At 36.0% G+C, this 24880-nt stretch overlaps 1 protein-coding gene across 1 annotated transcript; it reads right to left on the reverse strand.

Annotated features, from left to right (window-relative positions):
* Window positions 1-16: 16 nt before the first annotated feature.
* LOC106876007 (WD repeat-containing protein 54) lies at window positions 17-24880 on the reverse strand. Its single transcript, XM_052975114.1, has 10 exons — window positions 24316-24880; window positions 17475-17540; window positions 15543-15603; window positions 13755-13811; window positions 12336-12413; window positions 10349-10484; window positions 7380-7558; window positions 5913-6211; window positions 5460-5525; window positions 17-3986 (listed from the first exon to the last, which is right to left on the reverse strand). Exons 1-10 carry the CDS (start codon window positions 24553-24555, stop codon window positions 3855-3857), a joined length of 1314 nt encoding a protein of 437 aa, XP_052831074.1. The 5' UTR covers window positions 24556-24880; the 3' UTR covers window positions 17-3854.

The following is a 24880-nucleotide window of genomic DNA, read 5'->3' on the forward strand; positions in this document are numbered from 1 at the left end:
ATATATATATATATATATATATATATATATATATATATATATATATACATCTCGAAATTCATGCAAATTAAACGTTTGAGTAAATTCATCAAATTGATTTTTTAAATGAATTTTGGATTAGCTGCAAATTTGCATAAGTATAATTTTTTTAAAAAAACAATTTTTAAACTGTACTCTTGTGAATGGAATTTTCACCAAGAAATATCCAACATCTTTAAAATTTTCCTTCTTTCTTTCTTTGACTTTAATGATTCTGTGAATGGTGAAAGCTAGATTTTTCATGCTTCAAGAACATTTACTTTGACAGTTTTGAAAATAAACTATTCTGATGCAGGATGATGCAAATAATTTTTCCTCAATTTCGGCTACTCTTATATTTGGTGCCCTGCATCATTAGACTTCAATCAATGTGATAGCTGATTCAGATAATTATAGAGGATTTGAGATAGAAATAATGTGCAGGTAGATAAGGATAAGAAAAACTATAATTGCGTTTCTTGATAAATTATTATATAAGAGGTCATATTGAAAAAATATATACTGTCAACAAAAGCTTAATTTATGACTTTTGAAGAGTTTGAATTTCATTTAAAACTTGCATTAATTTTAAGGAGATATGCTTAGACATACATGTGTGTGTGTATATATATATATATATATATCATCATCATCATCATCGTTTAATGTCCGCTTTCCATGCTAGCATGGGTTGGACGATTTGACTGAGGACTGGTGAAACCAGATGGCAACACCAGGCTCCATATAGATATATATATATATATACTGTGTTTTGTTTTAAATATGTTCAGGAAAATGTCACTGTGTATGTATAAGAAATATGGATTTCCCATTTTGGCACAAGACCAGCAAGTTTAGGGGGAGACGGTTAAGTCGATTGCATCAACCCCAGTATTCAACTGGTACTTATTTTATCGACCCTGAAAGGATGAAAGGCAAAGTCAGCCGCAGCAGAATTTGAACTTAGAACAAGAAGATGGACAAAATGCCGCTAAGCATTTTATCCAGCATATTCAATGATTCTGCCAGCTAGCTCCCTTAAGTAAAAGAAATATTATAAGTACCCTGCTCTAGTTTATTGACTTGAAATTTCTTAAAAGAGATTTAATAAATTTGTCTTTCAACAGATAGTGTTTTATTCTTGATAATTTAAACCATATTGATAACAAATTGCAATTAGCCAGTTCTGAAGTGTTTCTACCATTCTCGTGGACAATTTTCTACATCCATGTTATTCATGAAAATAAGGAAATAATAATAATGGATACCATGTACTAGTAGTATGATTGGTTAATGCACCAAACTGATAAAAATAGAAGAATAATGAAGTGAAATAAAAGGAAGATAATGATAAATATTCATTCTTGAAACATTCATCTACTACGACTGAATTTTCTACCTGAACATTCTTTTGATGTCGTTCTATCTGTGATTGAAGTGATGTTATTTCTATAATCCAAATATGAAATACAAACATAGGATCAATAAGCACTTGCAGGTAAATATCTAATTTATGATAACTTCTAATTAAGGAGAAAAAAAATCCATTTAGATATGAACAATTTTTACAGTCACTTACAAAATATAGTTATTCAATTTAACTCATAAAAATTTCAACACACACACACACACAAAAAAAACAATATGGTATGTATATCAAAAGAAATAAGATTTGTTATTTGTGGCTTGTAAGTTTGCATAAGGTGTATACATGAAATGAATAACAAGCAAGAGTAACCGAAAAACCAACAATGATATTTTGTGAAAGATATTAAATATCGTAAAGTCTTGTAACCATAACATTTTAAAGGAAATGAAAACAGTCATAAATGGAAAAACTTTTCAGTTAATACGTCTGTAGCCATAACTAGCAATTGGTCCCTCACAAACCATCTTTATGCTCCATCTTTTAGTTTTAATCTGCTCTTCCTCAATTTTTCAATATTATGCAGCCTTGTAGTGCTATTTATTATATTTTTTGTGTGTTTAGCACTAGTTTGTTTATTCCTTGTCTGAGTATTGGGTTTTTTTTGTTTTTTTGAGCTACATACAAAGAGATATTTTAATCCAAGCCATTACTCAGAACAGCCTGTTATTGCAAGATGAAGCATTACAAAGTTATATTTTATAAAAGACAGGAATATGTTGAGTGTTAAACTTTTGGATAAAACTTCTACATGCTGTAATGACGTGGATGGTGATTGTCTAACCCTTTAGCATTCAAACTCGCCAGATCTGGCCTCTCTCACCTACCCTACAATATCATTCTAAAAAAATGCAACCGCATCATCAAAATCTCAAAGCTATGAGATAATGGATGATCAATTGAAAACAATGTGAATAAATTGGCATCACATTTGACAGAGTAAATCCAAATGCTGAAAAATTAAGATAATTCCTCTATCATTTGTGCCATAATTCAGTTAGAATTTTATGGTAAATCTAGAAAAACCAGCCTGACCATAAAAAAAAAAAAAACCTACTTCAAAGAAAACCATGTCTATATTTGTTTAACAATGTAAATTCATAGCTCCCCGGATATTCAACAAAGTTTAAAGTAATTTTTCAGGATGAAAATAATATATTGAAATAATTTTACATAAAAAATACACACATTGAGATCAAACGGAACAGTATTTAAAAAAAAAAATCATGTTCTCTTCATGATGCATCAAGCTGCATCTCTTTGCATCAAAAGGTAATAAAACAAATACCAGACTGAAATGGGTACTGGGGTTGATATGAATGACTGAAAACCCTTAAAGGCAGTCCCCCAGAATGGTCACAGTCTTATGATTAAAATCAGTAAAAGAATAAAAGAAAGAATTTGCTTATCAAAAAGTAAATATAAACAAGTTGAACGATGTCCTTTCTATCAGCTGTTGAAGATACAATGGACGGAAAGAAATAAAAAAATAACATCAAAATAAAAGTTCATGTTACACAAGTTGGACGGATATTTTTTTTTTCTTTTTTTTTTCTTTTTCAAAACTGAGTCTAAGATTAAGTTCTTCATGATATGTAACAAAAACCTCCCCATAGAATCTAAGCAGCAGTATAACTGATGATAAGTGTTTATCAATGATATTCAATTGTTTTAATCAGCATGAATAGTAATTAAACTCAACACTGAACTCTATAAGGAATTATGCAATTAACAAATATTTGGAAACAACAGATCAGATCGTAAAAAACAGAATTACAAACAAATTCTCTCCCGTCTCGGAGGAGATTAAATTGAGATTTAAATGGATTATTTTGAAACTAAAATTTGGTTGTTTCAATATCTTAAAACGATCAATTAACTCTAGTAAAATATTATCTTAAATATTTTCTAACATATGAACTGTAATGAATTCAAACATTTTAACTTAGTTTTTGCTCATATTTTCTGAAATCTTCAAGTATTAGTCTCATTCATTTTGCTGAGTCATGTGTGCACCAAATAAATTTCCACAATTAAAAAAAAATGGAAAAAAAATATGGAAAACAGCAGCAAAAAACAACAAATAACTAAAAATAAAGAAACCCAGAGTTAATGCAATCATTGTATATGGGATGTTTACGTACTCGACATTAATTTGCTATTGTCAAGAGTTATAACATCTAGCAAGATCTATTTCCAGCAAACTATGATGATAACATTGTGTAATAGTTACTCCAAATGATGACAAATTACAGTTAATAGTTTGGTTCAAATTTTGACCTTCTTTGAAATTATACATAACTGTTCAAAAAAAAAAAATTGATCATTTCCTAGTGAGTCTAAGAAATTGCCAACAGTTATCAAATTTGACAAAAATGACTAAACTTCATATGATATTATCAATTGAAGACTAAGAAGAAACTAGAAACAAAATTTCGTTTTTATCATAAGCTGTACAAGCTATGACTTTCCCTTCATCTTGGACGAAACAACTTCCAACTATTTGACTGTCAACATGGTACTGGCTTCCAGCAACAGAAATCTGAAATTATTGAAATAAATGCAAAAATTAACTTTTCTGTTTTCCTTCACACCATCAGATCAATATCGTTGATTTTATTATTATCATCATCACCATCATCATCATCATCATCATCATAATGGCAGAATCGTTAGCATGCTGGGTGTACCCTGTTGTACCATGGTTTCTACGGCTGAATGCCCTTCCAAATGGCAACCAATTAACAGAGTGTTTTGGGGGCTTTATACATGCCACCAGTACAGGTGTGTTTGCAGAGCACTGGCACAGGTGCTTTTTATGTGGCACTAGCACCAGAAAGGACAGCGATTTTACTTAGATGATAATATAAATACTGCTTTCAAATGTTGGCACAAAGCCAGCAACTTCTTGGCAGGGAGCTAGTTGATTACATCAACCCCAGTGCTCATCATCATCATCGTTTAACGTCCGTTTTCCATGCTGGCATGGGTTGGACAGTTTGACTTTGGACTGGCAAGTCAGTAGGCTGCGCCAGGCTCCAGTCTGATCTGGCAATGTTTCTACAGCTGGATGCTCTTCCTAATGCCAACCACTCTGAGAGTGTAGTGGGTGCTTTTTACGTGCCACCAGCATAGGAGCCAGCCACATGGTACTGGCATCAGCCATGCTTGGATGGTGCTTTTTATGTGCCACCAGCATAGGAGCCAGCCACATGGTACTGGCATCAGCCATGCTTGGATGGTGCTTTTTATGTGCCACCAGCATAGGAGCCAGCCACATGGTACTGGCATCAGCCATGCTTGGATGGTGCTTTTTATGTGCCACCAGCATAGGAGCCAGCCACATGGTACTGGCATCAGCCATGCTTGGATGGTGCTTTTTATGTGCCACCAGCATAGGAGCCAGTCGGGGTGAGGGGGCTGGCATCGACCACAATCGGATGGTGCTTTTTACATGCCATGGGAAGCCAGTCAGGCAACACTGGCAACGACCCACGCATGAATGGTGCTTATTGCGTGCCACCAGCATGGGAGCCAGTCAGGCGGCACTGGCACTAGCCACATTACAATTTCCATTTGATTGTGATTCGATTTACTTGACTCAATAGATCTCCTCCAGCATGACATGACACCCAACGATCCAAATTGGTATTTATTTTATCATCTCTGAAAGGATGAAAAGCAAAGTCGACTTCAGCGGAATTTGAACTCAAAACATAAAGGCAGACAAAATGTTGCTATGCATTTTACCTGGCATGCTAATGATTCTGCCATTTTGCCATTTTATACAATGATAAAACTATTAATGAAAAAATTAATGAATTTTTTTTAATGTCAGGCTGGTCAGATGGAAGAATATGTGTTTCTAACCATCCTAGTTTACAGGATAGAAATAAAAGAGGATACTATGAAACTAATTTGAAATTCCTTTTTACACAATTAAAATTCTAAGATAATCTTTAAAATTTTACCAAACTTAAAAAAAGATTTTAAAAAAAAAAGTTATTGAATTTACCTGTGGGAATGGATCTTTACTCAAATACCACAACCTCACAAATGAATCTTCTCCAGCAGATAATACCTGAAAAATAAATGGTCAGCTAATTAATGAAATGAATATAATAGCAGTAACCAAATAAGTCACCAATGAGTTCTGAAAGGATTAGATCTGACTTCATAGCATTAAACAGATAAAAGATAGATTCTTATCAGTATATTGTAAGTTTTTATCAAGTCCACTTCACATTCAGCAAGCTTATTTCGCCAAAGCTGAATATATTCCTCTGTATCTTCATTGCACACTGCAAGACCAGATGCATAATAGTTCTTGCGTTGGAGTTCATTTCAGTAAGTGTTCCATAAGTTGTGGAACTGTGCAAGAAACCCAAACAGATATAAAACAGTGTAAGAATTCAATGGGAATATAAGCATAAAGACATTCTTAAAAACTACATGTGTAGCAACTCACCAAGCCAGTTTTTGGTGCAATATCAACAGCATTAATCCAGCGAGTATGAGCAGCTACTTCAGCAGCAAGTGCTCCAGTTTTGGCACAGAAAACCCTCAGGTGCCCCGAGCCATAGCCACCAACTGTCTCCCATTTGTCAAGTGTTACCTTGGCTCTGACAACTCTTATTGCAAATAAGACTCTCAGAACATTTGCTAAATGTTTCCCACGGGTAACTGAAATGGTGCAAACACTCAAATACACTGCAAAATATCTACAGTGGATGTAAACTGAAGACGCATATTTAAATTCATCAATCAATCAATTAATTAGCTAAACATAAACAAAACTAAATCAATTAGTTAATTTTGCATAACAGTATACCTTACCTTCAATTTTTAAATTATGACCTTCACTGTGAAATGTAAACAAATATCTTAAATCTTTCCATGGAGACTATTTTCATCTCTTTTTGGAGATTCAGAGAAATATGTGAAGGAACATGGATTAGTGATTGGGGTACTTGGCTAATGGTCGTAAGGTTGAGAGTTCAATTCCTGGTGGTGCATTGCGCCCTTGAGCAAGACACTTATTTCTCGTAGCTTCAGTCCACTCACCTGGCGAAAATGGGCTGTACCTGTAATATATTCTGTGCCATGCTGAATCTCCCTGAGAATTATGTTAAGGAGTACACATGTGTGGAGTGCTCAGCCACTTGCATGTTAATTTCACAAGCGGGCTGTTCCGTTGATCGGATCAACTGGAACCCTCGTCATAATTGATGGAATGCCTGTACCTTTATTTTTTACTAACAGTGAAATTGATAGCTTCTAGCTATTTATGTCATTCCAGCTGAGTCCTGGTGCAGGCTTCTAACTGGCCGGCTCTTGTCAAACCGTCTTACCCATTCCAGCATGGAAGGCAGACATTAAACGATGATGAAGCTATCAATCTCTGAGTGGAAAATGAAAGTACTCTCGTTTACATTTCATAGAGAGGCTTGTACTTTAAAACTGTAAGTACGCTTATAGTAAATTTCAAAATCAAATCACTTGACTTAATTAAATTGATATTTTTTTATTAGCTTGACAAAGAAATATAAAAATTAAATGCTAATCTATGCATCAATTCATGAATTTCTTGAGAAAAATATATTAATTTTGTCTCAGAGAAAGAATTAAAAGAAGGGAAGAAGAGGCCTCCAAGAGGAACTTTGGTTTTTTTGAGTCAACATGTGGAACACTTAATTCAACTTACTAATAGGGAATAAATAGAAATAAAAAAACATGAAATATGCATATAGAATTTTTAAAGTTCACCTACAATAGACTAATAAACATTTTTCCAGGAAGACTTTTGTCTCCCATCCACTTAATACTACAGAAACCAAAAAATATGTAGCAGTTCTAAAAAAAGCTGTTAACCAAGATATAAAACAGTGTAAGAATTCAATGGGAATATAAGCATAAAGACATTCTTAAAAACTACATGTGTAGCAACTCACCAAGCCAGTTTTTGGTGCAATATCAACAGCATTAATCCAGCGAGTATGAGCAGCTACTTCAGCAGCAAGTGCTCCAGTTTTGGCACAGAAAACCCTCAGGTGCCCCGAGCCATAGCCACCAACTATGCACTCATTCCATATTGCAATAGTACTACAAGGACTCCTGAAATATAATAAAATACAATGAGCTTTATTTTTATCAAGAACAAATATTTAAAGATAGATCTCTAAGAACCATTTAATATCACACAATATGCACATAGTAGTAGGCATCCGTCAGTCTCGAGAGGCCATGAATCTGCACCCAAAGAAATCGTGTCAGCTGTTGATGGTGATGCTGTGTCTGATGTGGTTGTACAGGCCCACACGGGAGTGGTAGTCATGCATACAGCGACCGCATTTGAAAGAGCTCTCTGCTAGTACTGCTGATTTTTTCTTCTGTCGAGCGCGCTTTTCTTTGATGGCGAGTACCTGTTTTTCTTCCACTCTCTTCATTCTCTTTTGCAATATTTGCCACCAGTGTGGGAAACCATTTGTGACCTGACTGTGGTGCATATACAGACATCACTGTTGCCAATGACTAAGCATTGTCTAAGGTTAATTATTTGTCACTATTACATTCTACTGCATATGACTGACATAGTGCTATCACCATAAACTGCCACAAAGGGCATACACTAAAGAGAGGAAATTACATAAGCATCAAACTGAAAGGCCAGGTTATGAAAGTTACTGATTAAGAAAAGAATTAGTCTGGATGAAATGCAGTTTAGCTTCGTGCCATCTTTCTAGTGAGACAACTACAAGAGAAGTACTTAGCTAGAAATAAGCTGCTGTACTTAGTATTTGTAAACCTGGGGAGCATCTTTGTCAGGGCTTAATCTTCTGTAATCTAATGGTCGTTAAAGAAGTACAGATGAATGGTTTGTGAGGGCCGTATACAGAGATGCAGTCAGAAAGTTAGCAATGAGTATATCAATGAAAATAACATTCATATTGTGGTCCATCAAGGCTTACCTCCCCTGACTCGCTCATTTACTGTATTCTTTGCTACTAAACTGAGAGCAAAATATTTCACACTATTTTAGAGCAGCAGAAATAAGCAAGACAGCATAGCACCAAGTTAATGGTGTTAGTAATATTTACTTTAATCACTTTTTCTTCTGAGTTTAAATCCTTCTCGGGTTGAACTTACCTGTCATTTTCAATGTTCAATAACTCCCATAGACTGTATATGTCCCTTACAATAATTCTCTCTTATACCAACATAAAAATCCAACAAGAGGGTTTCCACATGGTTACTTAACCAGTTGAGAATAGTAGCCAAAGTCCCTGCAAATTACACCTTGCCATCTTAAAAAATGAAGGACAAATTGGAAACTGTAACCCTGGATACATCGTCATCATTTTCATCATTTAACGTCTGCTTTTCCATGCTGGCATGGGTTGGACGGTTTGACTGGCAAACCAGGTGGCTGCACCAGGCTCCAATGTGATCTGGCAAGGTTTCTACAGCTGGCTGCCCTTCCTAATGCCAACCACTCTGAGAACATAGAGGGTGCTTTTTATGTGCCACTAGCATGGGGGCCAGTCAAGAGGTACTGGCATCGACCATGCTCGAATGGTGCTTTTCACGTGCCACTGGCATAGATGCCAATCAGGCGGTACTGGCAACAGCCACAACAATGTTTTCACTTGACTCAACAGGTCTTCTCAAGCACAGTTTATTGCCCAATGATTGAAGGGTACTCTTAAATGGGCTGGTTATGCTGCACTGGCATGGGCCACGGTTATGGTCTCATTTGACTTGCCAGGTCTTCTCAAGCACAGCATATCTCCAAAGGTCTTGGCCACCTGCCATTGCCCCTATGAAGCTCATGCTTCGTCACCTCATCCCAGGTCTTCCTGGGTCTACCTCTCCCACAGGTTCCCTCCAATGTTAGGGTGTGGCACTTTTCACACAGCCATACTCATCCAAAAATTAAATGGGGTGGTCATAACTGGAACACATTGATCATAGATTTACTGAATTGTAGCTAAACAACAGTGGAAAGATTGCAATATTTTGCATTTGTCTAAGGTGGTGAGCTGGCAGAATCATTAGCACACCAGACAAAATGTTTAGCGGCATTTCGTCCAGCTTTACGTTCTGAGTTCAAATTCCAGCTATGTTGTAGCCATCAGAGTTTGTCTCTCTTATCATCATCATCATCATCATCGTTAGTCCGCTTTCCATGCTAGCATGGGTTGGACGATTTGACTGAGGACTGGTGAACCAGATGGCTACACCAGGCTCCAATCTGATTTGGCAGTGTTTCTACAGCTGGATGCCCTTCCTAATGCCAACCACTCCGACTTTTTGGGTCAATAAAATGAGTATCATTTGAACACAGAGATCAATGGAATCGATTTACCCCCAACCCAGAAATTGCTGGCCACATGCCAAAACTTGAAACTAATATTTTACACCTGGTTGAATCAGTAAAACCCTAGACTAGATGTCTTTTTTCACTCTTGTTCAGTACCTCATAGTTTCAAATACAAATTCTGTGACTATCACTTTGGCCTTTCATATTGATAGAATTAATAAAATACATCATACCACAGATCATATACTGAGAAGATGATTCATTCAGTTATATTAGTATCTACCTTAGAAAATAAGCTTTGAAACTAGTCAATAGAAATCAATAATTTAAAAGGCGGCGAGCTGGCAGAAACGTTAGCACACCGGGCAAAATGCTTAGCGGTATTTCGTCTGCCGTTACGTTCTGAGTTCAAATTCCGCCGAGGTCGACTTTGCCTTTCATCCTTTCGGGGTCAATAAATTAAGTACCAGTTACGCACTGGGGTCGATGTAATCGACTTAATCCGTTCACCTGTCCTTGTTTGTTCCCTCTATGTTTAGCCCCTTGTGGGCAATAGAGAAATAAGAAATCAATAATTTATGTACCTGTAACCTGGGATTCTAAACATAGGCACAAAAACATCATTAGTCGACAGCTTCCATAAGAAAATGTTTCCCTCCATATCACAACTAGCCATAAGATTATCTGCTGCAGTCAAACAACAAATGCCAGCCTTGTGTTCTGAAAATAGATGAGATTATTTTAGTAAAGACATATACAAGATTTATTTGAGATCGATGATTATTGAGACGTTTCAAAATATTATGCCAGTGCAACATAAAAAAAGCACCCATGCTGGTGCCACATACAAGGTACCTGTGCCAACATTGTGTACAAATGCATCCATGCCAATGCTACATAAAAAGCACCCAGCACAATCTGTAAGTGGTGGGCATTAGGAAGGGCATCCAGCTGTAGAAACCATGCTGAAGTAAAATGCTGTCACATGTGAAGTGTTCATTCATGGTGGTCGTGTTGGGTTGTTAACTGAATACAAATGATAAACAACACTCATCATCATCATTATCATCATCGTTTAACGTCCGCTTTCCATGCTAGCATGGGTTGGACGATTTGACTGAGGACTGGTGAAACCGGATGGCAACACCAGGCTCCAATCTAATTTGGCAGAGTTTCTACAGCTGGATGCCCTTCCTAACGCCAACCACTCAGAGAGTGTAGTGGGTGCTTTTACGTGTCACCCGCACGTAAACGGCCACGCTCGAAATGGTGTCTTTTATGTGCCACCCGCACAAGCCAGTCCAGGGGCACTGGCAACGATCTCGCTAATTAACTTTATTTACTGCATCTAGTATTTTCTGTGTTGGTCTTTGGATGAAGAATGCAAACGACAATACTAAACTCAGTTTGCGAAGACCTGTTGATGCAAATGAAATCGATCCAAATTCGACAACTGGCACCCATGCCAACCTCTCCTTCATTGGACACTAAACTCGGCTTGCGAAGACCTGTTGGGGCAAGTGAAATCGAAACCATGATTGAACCAAATTTGATGACTGGCACCTGTGCCAGTGGAGCGCTAAAAGCACCATCCGAGCGTGATCATTGCCAGAGCAGCTGTCTGGCTTCCGTGCCTGTGGCATGTAAATAGCACCATTTGAGTGTGATCGTTACCAGCATCACCTTCCTGGCACGTGAAAAGACATTCGAGCGAGGTCGTTACCAGTGCCAATGGATTGGCTCTTGTGCTAGGTGGCACGTAAAATACACCATTTTGAGCGTGGCCGTTGCCAGTACCACCTGACTGACCCTCGTACCAGTGACATGTAAAAGCACCCACTACACTCTCGGAGTGGTTGGCGTTAGGAAGGGCATCCAGCTGTAGAAACTCTGCCAGATCAGATTGGAGCCTGGTGCAGCCATCTGGTTCACCAGTCCTCAGTCAAACTGTCCAACCCATGCTAGCATGGAAAGCGGACATTAAATGATGATGATGATGATGATGATGATGATAAGAGAGACAAACTCTGATGGCTACAACATAGCTGGCCTGTATAGAATTGAAGAAATACTGTGCTAAATTCATGGTGAATCTGTACCTTCATTCTGTACAACTGGAGAATGAAATGAGAACGGAGTTGCCATCACAACAACTTCGACATTCTGAGGTTAGTGTCAAAAGTTTGTCTTTATATAAGCCTCATTAGAAGGGTCTAACTAGTTGAATCATATGATGGTTCAATGCTGATCAGTCAATTAATCAACCAATCACATGAAATGATTGTGACTAAGCTGTGAGGTTTACTCCACTATTTAGCAATTTGGTTTTCAATTTACTTTTGTACTAATTCTACAAATCTCTGCTTTATGAAAGAAATAATAAATATTTGCTTTTTAAAACAGTTGCATGAGAAGTTAAAATGTAACGTCTTCCAATACACCCAACTTGTATGGGGTTACAAGACACAGAACACATTACTTACTTCAATGAAGAAGGTTAACCAGTAAGCACAAGCCCAGCACTTTTTATCAACTCAAACATGGCATCCAATAGTTACAATGAATACATACCTGATATTTTTCCTGAATAAGTGATTGTCTTTCCCTTCAGAGGAACTTTGAAGTACAGAATTTCTCCTGTATGTGAACCTATGAAAAACAAATTTGAACCAGTTATGATTGAATACAAGTTATTTTTCTTTAAAACATACAGAATACAGACTCAGGAAGAAGCAGTTATTGGTAATGTTGCTCTTACTGAGTATCTCTAGTCCAGTACCATAGAGACAGTTCACTGAGCAACTCAGAATAGCTTCAATAGTTCAATACAACCAAACATGCTGTATTGAACTTACAAGCCATTCTGTAAAATGTGAGGTACATCACTCTACATATAAAATGTGAGATACATCACTCTACATATAAAATGTGAGGTACATCACTCTACATTGAACACATTTCTTAGCATTCTCCAAGTCTATCTTTATTAAATTAAAATTTACTTGGAACCAATTTTAAAGACAGCAGGAAGTTTAGCTACTAAGTTAGCAGGTCCAGTCTACTAGTTTGTATATATTAGTATGTACTATCTATAAGTACAGCATGCAAACTGATATATATATATATATATATATATATATAAATTGACAGAATGAGATATAAAATCCAAGGCTGTGAATTAGTTTTCAGAACATTTATAAAGAGATGGTCGTACAGCTGTTTCTGGGATATTTTATATATCCCTTCATCAGAGACAGTGCGAGAAAATGTTTGAGTAATAATTATTGACATGTGGCACCTATTGCACCTGTTCAGGTAATGTTGATCAGATAGAGGGAGAGAGCTTATGCGTACACAAATATTTGATCACTATAAACAAATCATCTGTGTGGTTGTTCGGTAAAAAATTGTTGAACCCTCATACATTGTCGAACGGCAATATATCATCATTATCATCATCATCGTTTAACGTCCGCTTTCCATGTTAGCATGGGTTGGACGATTTGACTGAGGACTGGTGAAACCAGATGGTTACACCAGGCTCTAATCTGATTTGGCAGAGTTTCTTCAGCTGGATGCCCTTCCTAACGCCAACCACTCAGAGAGTGTAGTGGGTGCTTTTACGTGCCACTGGCACGAAGGCCAGTCAGATGGTACTGGCAATGGCCACACACAAAATGGTGTATTCTATGTGCTACCCGCACAAGAGCCAGTCCAGGGGCACTGGCAACGACCTCGCTCGAAAGTCCCTACACATGCCGCGGGCACAAGTGCCAGAAAGGTATATATATATATATATATATATATATATGAGCGAGGCTTCAGTATTAAAGGAAGAAGTTACTATGATTAAAGTTGGATATATGGAAGGAAAACAAGGAAAGACTAATTAAATTTACAGCAATAAGTCTTGGAGACAAGAGAAGTAATAAAGTCCCATTTGAGGGTGTTTAGAAGCAGAGACAGAAAGATACAACTGAAACAACTTACCTACACATACAAAATTTGAGCCAACAGCAGCAATACCTCTCATGTACATGCTTGTACCTAGAAATTTAAAGATTAGAGATGTAATTTTTTATTTTTTATTTTTTTTTGAGAATTGTATGAGACACAGTAGTAGCAATTTTTAGATATCACTTTTTGGCAGTCATTGTATTCTGCTGACATCATATTGTATTGTTTTAGGACACCATATTCTATTATCTGCAGCAATCTAAAAAAATAATGCTCACAACCAAGTGATTGATGTTCATCATCATCATTTAACATCCGTTTTCCATGCAGGCAGGGGTTGGACCTTTTCGGCAGGAGCTGGCCAGCTGAAGAGCACCTGAAGGTTCCATGTCTGTTTTGGCATGGTTTCTACGGCTGAATGTCCTTCCTAATACCAACCACTTTACAGAGTGCACTGGGTGCTTTTTACATGGCACTAGTACGGGTGCTTTTTAAGTGGGCCTTCCTCAAGTCCAAACATCAATCTCATGGACTTTTCTATCTGGTCTATCTTAGAGAGTAATGTTTCTGCTCATTCCTATTCAAATGTGTCAGATCTGAAGAAAGCCCTTCTGTCTTCATGGGTCAAGTTGGATGAAAAGGTGGCACTGCACTCATGCAACTCAGTGATCACTTATTTGCAGGCTATGATCAAGGCGAAAGGTGGCCATTTTGAAGTGTAATTACTGCAATGGATTGATAATTTACATTAGAATGTGTGTACCAAATTTCATTATCCTACCTTAATTTCGTTTTCAATAATTAAGAAATATCAATGGGTAAATCTTTCTGGGACACCCTGTATACAAATGGTAATTATTTACTTGCCACCATTTCCATTTTTATCGACCTTAGTGGGAGGCAGTCGTTTTTTCCATTCCATAAAGTTGTCCTTGTCTCATTTATTAAGATACCAGCTTGATAGGGAAGAAGCTTTTCTTTAATATTTCGACAATTTCATGGTGAAATAACAAAAGTACTTTCCTTATTCTTCTCAAGGTTAACTTTCCCTGCATACTCTTCGATTTGCTGGGGTTAACATAGATCTCTTTCATGACATTTGTTCTAATAATTTATTGGTGACATCTCTAAAGCAAGTAATGCTATCTCTAGTTTTAAAAGATGCTTACAAATTTAAATATTCTGAAAATTAATTCACAAAGAAAAAGTTCAATATCATCATCATCAACATTTATTGTCTGTTTTCCATGCTGGCATGTGTTTGAGTAATCTGACAGAAGCTGGTAAGCCAAAGGACTGCACAAAACTTCCCTGTCTGTTTTGGCATGGTTTTTACTGCAGGATGCCCCTCCTAATGCCAAACCACAACCTATCACTTTTTTTTCACTATGTCACAAAACATCAGCAACCCAATTCCATGTCGCCCAAAAGAATATTCAATTTTATTACTTTTTGTGCCAATTTTATTACTTTCTTAGAACATACAGATCGATTTTAAATACTTAAAAATATTATAATTTCTTATTTCTTTATTGCCCACAAGGGGCTAAACATAAAGGGGACAAACAAAGACAAACAAAGCGATTAAGTCGATATGTAGCCGGTACTTAATTTATCGACCCCGAAAGGATGAAAGGTAAAGTTGACCTCGGTGGAATTTGAACTCAGAACGTAACAGCAGACAAAATACCACTAAGCATGTTGTATGGTGTGCTAACGTTTCTGCCAGCTCACCGCCTTCGTGATATTTCTATTATAATTTCTATTTGCCCTTTTTTTCTTTTTGGACATTGTTTCATTAATAAAAGAAACTTAACTTACATTCACTTTCATCCGCAGTTAAGTTATACCAAAACAATAAGGTTCCATCAGGTTCAAAGAACTGGAAAAGAAAAGCAAACATTTTAAAATAAATTTCTGAAAATTACAAGACATTTACATAAATGCCACATTGCCAATAATAGCTACCGTTGTACTGGGGAATCCATAATGTAGTAAATAAGGAATTGTACTGCCAACTCTTTCATCAAATAGATATATATCTACTAACAGATGCAGCATGGCTGTGTGGTAAGCAGCTTCCTTCCCAACCACATGGTTCCGGGTTCAGTCCCACTGTGTGATACCTTGGGCAAGTGTCTTCTACTATAGCCTTGGGCTGACCAAAGCCTTGTGAGTGGATTTGGTAGATGGAAACTGAAAGAAGTCTGTCGTATGTATATATATATATGTGGGGGGGTATATGTTTGTGTGTCTGTGTTTGTCTCCCCACCCCCACCATCACTTGACAACCGATGTTGGTGTGTTCACATCCCCGTAACTTAGCGGTTCGGCCTAAGAGACTGATAGAATAAGTACTAGACTTACAAAATATAAGTCCGGTGTCGATTTGTTCAACTAAAGGCAGTGCTCCAGCATGGCCGCAGTCAAATAACTGAAGCAAGTAAAAGAATAAAAGAATAACAACTATTGAGACAAAAAAAAAACACGAATACCAAAAGAAACACAAAAAGCACTTGAAGATACACAGAAACTGGCCGTGTGGGAATCAAGTATTTCAGGATACTACTACTACTACTACAGCAGCCTCATCATTAATGCCTGTCTTCCATGCTGGCATGGGTTGGACAGTTTGAGAAGAATAAGATATACTGGCAAATTAATTAAGGCACAACATTAAAAAAGAAAAATTGTTGCTTCAAGACCACAACCACAGACATTAAACATAAAGGGCACATTGCCCAGACATTGCTAGGGCATTGCTTAAAATGCAATAAGCAAGGCACATTGCTTATACATTGCAAGCAACACATATTGCTTCACATTTGCAATCAAGGCACAGAGCTCCTAATTACTCAGGCATTATCTGCAAAGCATAATACTCCTGCACTGCAAGATAGATTGTGCAGCCAATGCAAGCATGGCACATTGTTCCATTGTTCCTCTTGCAACAAAAAAAAGAAACCAGAAGTTACAGTTTTCATTTTGTAATTGATTGCCTGATATTATGAGTAATTTTTGTGCAATAATTTTCAGCTGATCTGAGTTTATATATATATACACACACACAGGGTGTCCACAAAGTCTGGGTACATGGAGTAAATAAAATCATAACATAAACAATTAAATATAAGAAATAATAATTTCTTAAAGTATGTGTTAATCCCCATGTGGGTACATGGAGTAAATAAAATCATAACATAAACAATTAAATATAAGAAATAATAATTTCTTAAAGTATGTGTTAATCCCTATGTGGGTACATGGAGTAAATAAAATCATAACATAAACAATTAAATATAAGAAATAATAATTTCTTAAAGTATGTGTTAATCCCCATGTGGGTACATGGAGTAAATAAAATCATAGCATAAACAATTAAATATAAGAAATAATAATTTCTTAAAGTATGTGTTAATCCCCATGTACCCAGACTTTGTGGACACCCTGTGTAACCATTTGATATATTGGTAGCTAATGTTGTGACACTAGACACTTGGCTAAAACATTTAACTTTCAAATGGTCCAGTCCACCTAGCCAGCAACAACACTTTACAACTGAAAAGTGATTTGCTAGTTTGCAGTTATGATTTCACCATAAACAAACACCTTCGCAGGCTCAGCTTGCAGGAGAATAGACAGAGGTAAACATTTTTAGCAGTGACCCAACAACCCAGTAAAATCTTTATTCCAACAGTTCTAGGTTGATGTTAAAAAAAAAAAAACATTCATAGCAAATCCAAAATGACATACCTGAATACCTCTTTGTGCAGTAATCACCAAAATAGTTCTCTGGATACCTAGTGTTACCCATTTGGCCTGAAAACAAAAAACAGAGACATCACATTGAGTTAACATTGCACAGCAGGCTTTAATTTTCTAGCATTTAAACTGGCCATATCAGGTCAAAATATTCTACCTACTTTATATTCAAATTGGCCAGATCCAGCCTCTCACATTTACCCTCCAATGTCATTCTAAAAATAAACAATCACATTATTGAAATCTCAATGCTATAAGATAATCTATGATTAATTCAAAGCAGTATGAATAAATAAGCATTACATTTGACAAAGTAATCTGAATGTTAAACGGTTAAAATGTATTCTTACAAACTGTGTTCAGCCAGCTATCATTATCATCATCATTTCACATCCATTTTCCATGCTGGCATGGGTTGGACAGTTTGACAGGAGGTGGTCAGCTGGAGAGCTACACCTGGCTCCAATTGGCTGTTTTGGCATGGTTTCTATAGCTGGATGCCCTTCCTAATGCCAACCACTTTATAAAGCATACTGGCTGCTTTTTACATGGCACCAGCACCAGTGCCTTATATGTGACATTGTCACCAGTGCTTTTTAAGTGGCACTGGCAGTGGTACTTTTTATGTGGCACTAAAACGGGTGTTTTTATGTCACACCAGCACCTTCAATGATTCAGTAGGATCATTTAGACTTTTAATTACAGTATTGGACTGGAGCTAAATCATGGAATAACAAGCTTAGATGTGATGTAAAGAGCTGATTGAGTTTTTAATCTGCAATGATCCAGAAAGTTTACGATCAAAAGTTTTCGTTCTGTCTGTAATTTTACAAAGTAACAAAAGTTACAAACATGTGATAGCAATATTAATAATCCATTTTACTATAGGCACAAGGCCTGAAATTTTGGGGATGGAGCTGGTCAATTACATCAACCACAGTACATGACTGGTACTCATTTTATCAATCCAATAAGGATAAAAAATGAAGTCAACCTTGGAATTTGAAATCAGACCATAAAAATGGGCAAAATGCTGCTAAATATTTTATCTGGGGTACTAATGATTCTGCCAGTTTGCAGCCTTGGTAGCATTAATAACAACAAGAGCACTCAGAGGGTGTAAACCACTGCCAAGGCAACACCAACGTCTTCTCAACGATTAGCCGGAGATGATTTTTAAAATGAGAATATCTGAAATGAACTCGACTGCTCTCACAAACGAGAATACTAAAAATGAACCCGACCGTTCTCAAAAGTTAAGTAAAAAAGCAGGAAAAATAATCCAGAATCCTTGTCCAGTACTGGATTGATCCCAAAATCTAATCAGTTTGTGCCAATCACAAGGCCAAACATTCCTGAAAGTTTCATCCAAATCCATCCAGCAGTTTTTGAGATATCTTGTCCACAGACAAACAAACAAACAAATATGACTGAAAACTATACCTTCGCCTTCGCTAAGGTGGAGGTAATAACAATAACAACAACAACAAGTCTATAGGCACAAAGCCTGAAATTTTAGGGGAGGGGTCTACTTGATTTCATCGATCCCAATACTCAACTGGTGCTTATTTTATCAATCCCAAAAGGATGAAAGGCAATCAAGCATTTTGCTTGGTACAGAAATGATTCTGCCAGCATGCTGTCTTACAGTACTCATAATATATATCAACAACATAATAAGAAAAGAACCCAAAAGAGGGAAGAAGGACAATCATATAAAGTGATTCGGGGAACTTTTCACACAGCCCTGAACTCTTCTAGTAAAATGAAGATAAATGCCTTCTCCCAGTTCATTCAACCAGCCTACAACTACACAGCTGCAGGAGTCCATTTCACTCCATTTTTTGCTGCTCTCACCCACCTTCCATTAAATTTTTGTTGGAGGGCAGCGGTTTCCTCTTTGCCATCACCTCCATTCTCAAGTTCTACCTGAAGAAACTGATGACTGCTTAGCTGGAGAGGAAAAGCTTTGATATCCAACCTTTCAATCACTTCCACAACACAACTTCCTTTGCCACAGCCACCAAAGGGAGGAAGACTATCCAGTCTTTGTTAAACCTTGCCAACAGACTCAGCTGATAAGCTGGATCCATCCTATATATAATAGCTATTCAACATGAAACCCACAAATCATCAATGCATGGATATTGGACAAGTGCATGCTGGATGGATTCATCATCCTGCACACATTTCAGACAGGTTTAGATACTAGTGGCTCCAACAAGGCCATGCCTATAGAGTTTATCTCCTCTATTACTGCCAAGTTTATCTCCTCTATCACTAATAAGTCAAAGACATTTGGAAATAGTTCTTTACCACTGATTGGTAAGTCCTCCAGATGAGTCTATTCAGACTGCCTCTGTGCAACACTAGAGTCACTCTCAGGCCACCATCACTAATATCCTTCCCTAACTCACTATAGCAAGGGATGCTGTACTCTGCCCTATGGTCAGTGAGTAGACCATAGTGAGTACCTGGCTACATTGCTTCTCACTTTGGCACAAGGCCTCAGATTTATAGGAAGGGTATAATTGATTGCATTGACCCCAACACTTGATTTGTAACTTCATTTTATCAACCCCTACAGATGTACAGAAGGATGAAGAGTAAAACTGACCTTTAAGGGATTTGACTCAGAACATAAAGAAACATAACTAAAAAAAAAATGCACTCTAACAATTTTAGCAACTCACAAGGACGCTAAGCTAATTTTGTTGGGGAGACTACGTCATCATCATCATCGTTTAATATCCACTTTTCATACAAGCATGGGTGGGATGGTTCCTTTCTATTTCCTTGTTGCAAACAGAAGATGGCTATTTTCTTGGATACCCTTACAGGTTTATTAATAACTTTGATCAGAATATAAAGATTCTATAAAAATTAAGGTCATTTCCAGAATTGCTTAAAGATTTAGCAGCACTGAGTAGAGTATTCCGTCTTAAGGATTCAGCAATGAACGTAAATTTGATGGAAATAAAGATAAAGTTAGAGGGAACATCAACAGAGATTTTAAAGCTTACATAAACATTTATATGTCTGATCAGATTATCAATATATGACAGCCAAATTTTACTCTACAATTTATCACCCTTCTGTCTGTAAAACTAGGGCTAAAACAACAATTTTTTAACATGCAAAAGATATATTCAAAATGATCCTAGCTTTGCTGACCAAATTGATAAAGACACCCAAATTTTCAACATATTAAATATTTAATGATTATGACTTTACTGCTAATCAATCTCATGTGTGGCCACACACTGGAGAAAACATTCAATATATTGTAGCTTAGCAGATGATTAGAAAATTTGGTGTATAAAAGGATTATCAATGCCACTACACATCATCTTTATTATCATAATGATGCTTGGAACTTCATAAATTAATCAGAGAGCGTCTATGTAGGTACTTGAATTGCTAGAAATAGCAACCAAATTTATCTCAAATGACATCCTAACAAATTGGAAGGATACACAGAATAGGTTTGTCCTAGATACAATGTTTCTGAAAATGAAGGCATGATCCCAGCTGCCTGTGGTTATAAGTCTGATCAGTCATAGATGACCTGGTGCTAAACAACGCAAAACCTTAAGAAGGGCAGCCCTAAAGACTAATACACATGACATTTGGAAGAGCCATAATATAAAGAGTGCAACAAAGCAGACTCAATATTATTCAGCAGGAAGGCAAGGTGGCATATTGATGTACTAAAGAAGTATTATTGTGTATTAAGTATATAGCAGGTTGATTTTAGTGATCCAATTACATTGCTACATATACAGGTGTCAATCAAAAGACTGTAATACAATCAACAAACACAAAGATTATCAGCACAATTTTTACCTTTTATCATTTTGATGTCATACTTTTTTCACCTGAGCCAAGCAAACAGAACATAAAACACATGTAAATGTTTTCAGTGAAATCCTTCAAGGGACACTTATGGGTCATGATTGGGCTATGGATTCACAATATTTAGCAAATGAAATAACAATCTTCAATAAATAAAATAGCAGTCATCAGTGAATGAACTGCCCACGTGATCTGGTACCCATTCCTGATAGTAAGATCACGTGAAATATATAGAATTTAGTTTGCCCAAGTGCAACATATTTCAGTGGATCTTAAATCAAAATCTATGATTGTCCGTTATTTATATCTATTTAACCATTTTGCTTGTATAGTTAAAAATAGCTTTATCCCCTCCTCTTTATGGTTGAATAGCTGTCGTCAAGAATTTGTATTTAGTTGTAAAATTCCTTCAAACTGCCTGAAATAGCAACAACATGTTTCTTGTATCATACCCAGCCTTGGTAAAGAAAGAAAGACATACTGGATAATGATGAAGAACTAGAAGCTTAGACAAATACTAGCTTGAAAGAGAAGAAAAAGTAGACTTGTTAATGTTACAGTGTCTTTAATCGAAGGGCTAGTTGATCAGAGCTGACCGGGGCTTTAACAACAACACAAGTTTAATCTATGTCAGCATTTTAAAATGTTTGTTTTGATATATACCATAATCATCGTTTAACGTCCGCTTTATATGCTGGCATGAGTTGGACGGTTGACTGAGGACTGGCAAGCTAGAAGGCTGCACCAAGCTCCAATCTGAACTAGCATATATATATATATATATTATAGTGGTAGCTAGAGTAAGAACATCAGTGTTGAACGTGTTAGTGTAAGTGTACTTAGAAACTGATTAAGACAGCTACGAGAGAACAACTTTATAAATATTACCAATTGATGGAGAATGTGTAACAGCTTCTCTCTTAAAGGTGTCACAAAAATGTATTCTGAAATATCTTCTTTAAAATCTGATATTACCTGAACATTGCATAATTTATGGTAAGTTAGGGAGTCAGGTGCTTTAAGTTCAGAGGTTGAACTTATTTCATACAATTCTATATATATATAAAAGTTTTAGGTAATCAAAAGTAACTAATTATTCATAAAACGAATCAACTAAATACTTTATAATTGAGCATCTGGTATATTATTACTAGTTAAACATTTTTTCATTTCGGTTAATTTTTAAAAAATTGAATTTAAAAAATTAGAAAAACCAAATCAATAACGTTCAAGAAATTCAGGCAAATATACATTAATACACGCGCACACAACTGCATATATAAGTATATAAGCATATACATACACATGTGTACATGATTGCATACATGCATACATACATACATGCATACATAATACATATTCATGTTTGTAAATATCACTAAAGATATCTAATTTTATTAAAATTTCCATTGTAGTTCATGTCTATGAAACGATTTCTCTCTATGAAATAGTTTTAAATGATGTGTGATATATTACTAACAATCCCCCACCTCACAGGAGCTTAAAGAATCGCTTCCAAGAAATTACGATGTCAGTTAATTTACAGGCGAAAATAAAATTAAATAAAGTCCAAAATTCGAAAACTCATTCAGAACACGATCACATCTGTTTAGCATTACTAACAAGTAATTTGATTTGATAATTATAGAAATTTGAAAATTCTAATCGATTAATCAACACAAGAACTAATTCTCTCTAAAATAATGGTTCGAACATTATCCAAACAAATTTTGGACAAAGTGGAAGAGACTGCCAACATATATAAGGACAGACAGCACAAAGAGAACCGAGCATATGTAAAAAGTAAAATAGTAAAAATCTGATTATAGTCACACTCAACTACGAAGAACATGACCGAAAGTTGAGCTTGATGTAAGCGGAGTAAAAGAGTGAAATTAGAGAAAAAAAATCGCTCTATAGGAAAAATGTGATAGTAGCCAAAGTATGACCAAAAGCGGAACGATTGAATGAAAGTCGAATAAATATTTTTCCGATAAAAATTCCATAGCAATAGTTAAAGTAATGAACGAGACAAGTTGAAAAGACATTTAATAGAACCACTGCTTTCTATAGCTGTCTCGTGATTTTAAATCCTGCTAGTAGATTGTAAATCCTGAAAATGCAACTAACTAGACGATAAATTTTAGGATAGACTTTTCTTATATATCAAATGTATTCATTCTAGTATATAAAATTACTGATCGCTATTACAGGAGAGAAAGGGTGTGTTTCGACATTAGAAAGCAATCTAAATGTATACGATCTACAACTGAACATAAAATAGGTATCTTTTCTAAGTGGCATTTATTATAACAAAGAATTATAAACAAAAGAATTTTGGTAAAAACGGTGGGAGGTAGGGAGGGGGGAATGTTTCCATAATTGGAGCCATGGATCGATATTGTGTTAGCTAGTAGATAGTCTAAAATAAATAATTCTTGGTTGTAATATTCAAAAGCACACACACACACACATTATATATATATGATAAACTAAGGCTTCATTGCGTAATGAATGAGTGTGAACTGGAGTTGGATTAGAAATAACAAACGCTAATAAAACGAAGTAGAATGCAAAGTGATTGAGAATATATCAAGAGGTACCAAATTCTAAATATAAATACAAATTCCCATGTCATCCTGGTCATGAAATAGGAATACTTTAAGGGAATTTATATTACATACAATTCTTTTAATTTCACAAAGGTGTACAAATAACATTGCAGTCTATAATGGTATGCATTTAACATACATTCTCTACATCATGCACGCGCACGTACACACATACAAACATATACATACAAATACATTTACATACATATACACACATACATACATACATACACAATACACAATACATACATACATACACACACAATACATACATCCATTCATTCATTCATTCATTCATTTTTTTTTTTTTAATGTTTCTTTTCAACTTGTTAATAAATAAATAAGGGTACAAGGGATTTTTTTACCTGCATGACAGTCTGCATAGAGCTACCTGGCACCGATGGATCCTTGAAATAAATTTGCTTGCTCGTTACCATGGAGCCGTCAAGAGAAGCTGTCACGATGTCAACCAGAGTTTTGTGTACGATTCCATAACGAACAGAGCTTTCGGACAGAAGCACTTGTACAGTCAAGTTATTACTAAGTAAAGAAGCACTGTGCTTAGATTTCAGAGACTTTTCTTTCTTGTATAGTTCGGTACTCATGTTGGCAAAACGATTAGAAAAGCTCACAGATCTCTAATGAAAACCTGGAACATTCCTAACCAACGTCTTCACACAACTTCCACTGTTTCTTCTTATTGTTTCAATATATATAAATATATATATATATATATTTATATGTATGTATATAGCACTGAATGTAGTTATGTAGTACCTCGGCAATTTGACACAATCAATGCATTAATTAATATTCTGCAACAGGGAATATCAGTAATAAAGATTACACAAAGTTGATTGCAGACACATCACAAGAGCGATTGTTGTTGTTGTTGTTGTTAACAGTGCATATGACCCAACTGCAACTACA

This window comes from Octopus bimaculoides, chromosome 2 (genome assembly GCF_001194135.2).
Source record: "Octopus bimaculoides isolate UCB-OBI-ISO-001 chromosome 2, ASM119413v2, whole genome shotgun sequence".
Lineage (NCBI taxonomy): Eukaryota > Metazoa > Mollusca > Cephalopoda > Octopoda > Octopodidae > Octopus > Octopus bimaculoides.

Coding starts and splice junctions, on each gene's coding strand:
- LOC106876007 (XM_052975114.1), bottom strand. CDS start 24,555: ATGAGTACCGAACTATACAAGAAAGAAAAGTCTCTGAAATCTAAGCAC. Junction 12,414..13,754: donor CTCAAATTTTGTATGTGTAG/GTAAGTTGTTTC, acceptor TGTTTTTCATAG/GTTCACATACAGGAGAAATT. Junction 5,526..5,912: donor TTGCACCAAAAACTGGCTTG/GTGAGTTGCTAC, acceptor TTTATTTTTCAG/GTATTATCTGCTGGAGAAGA.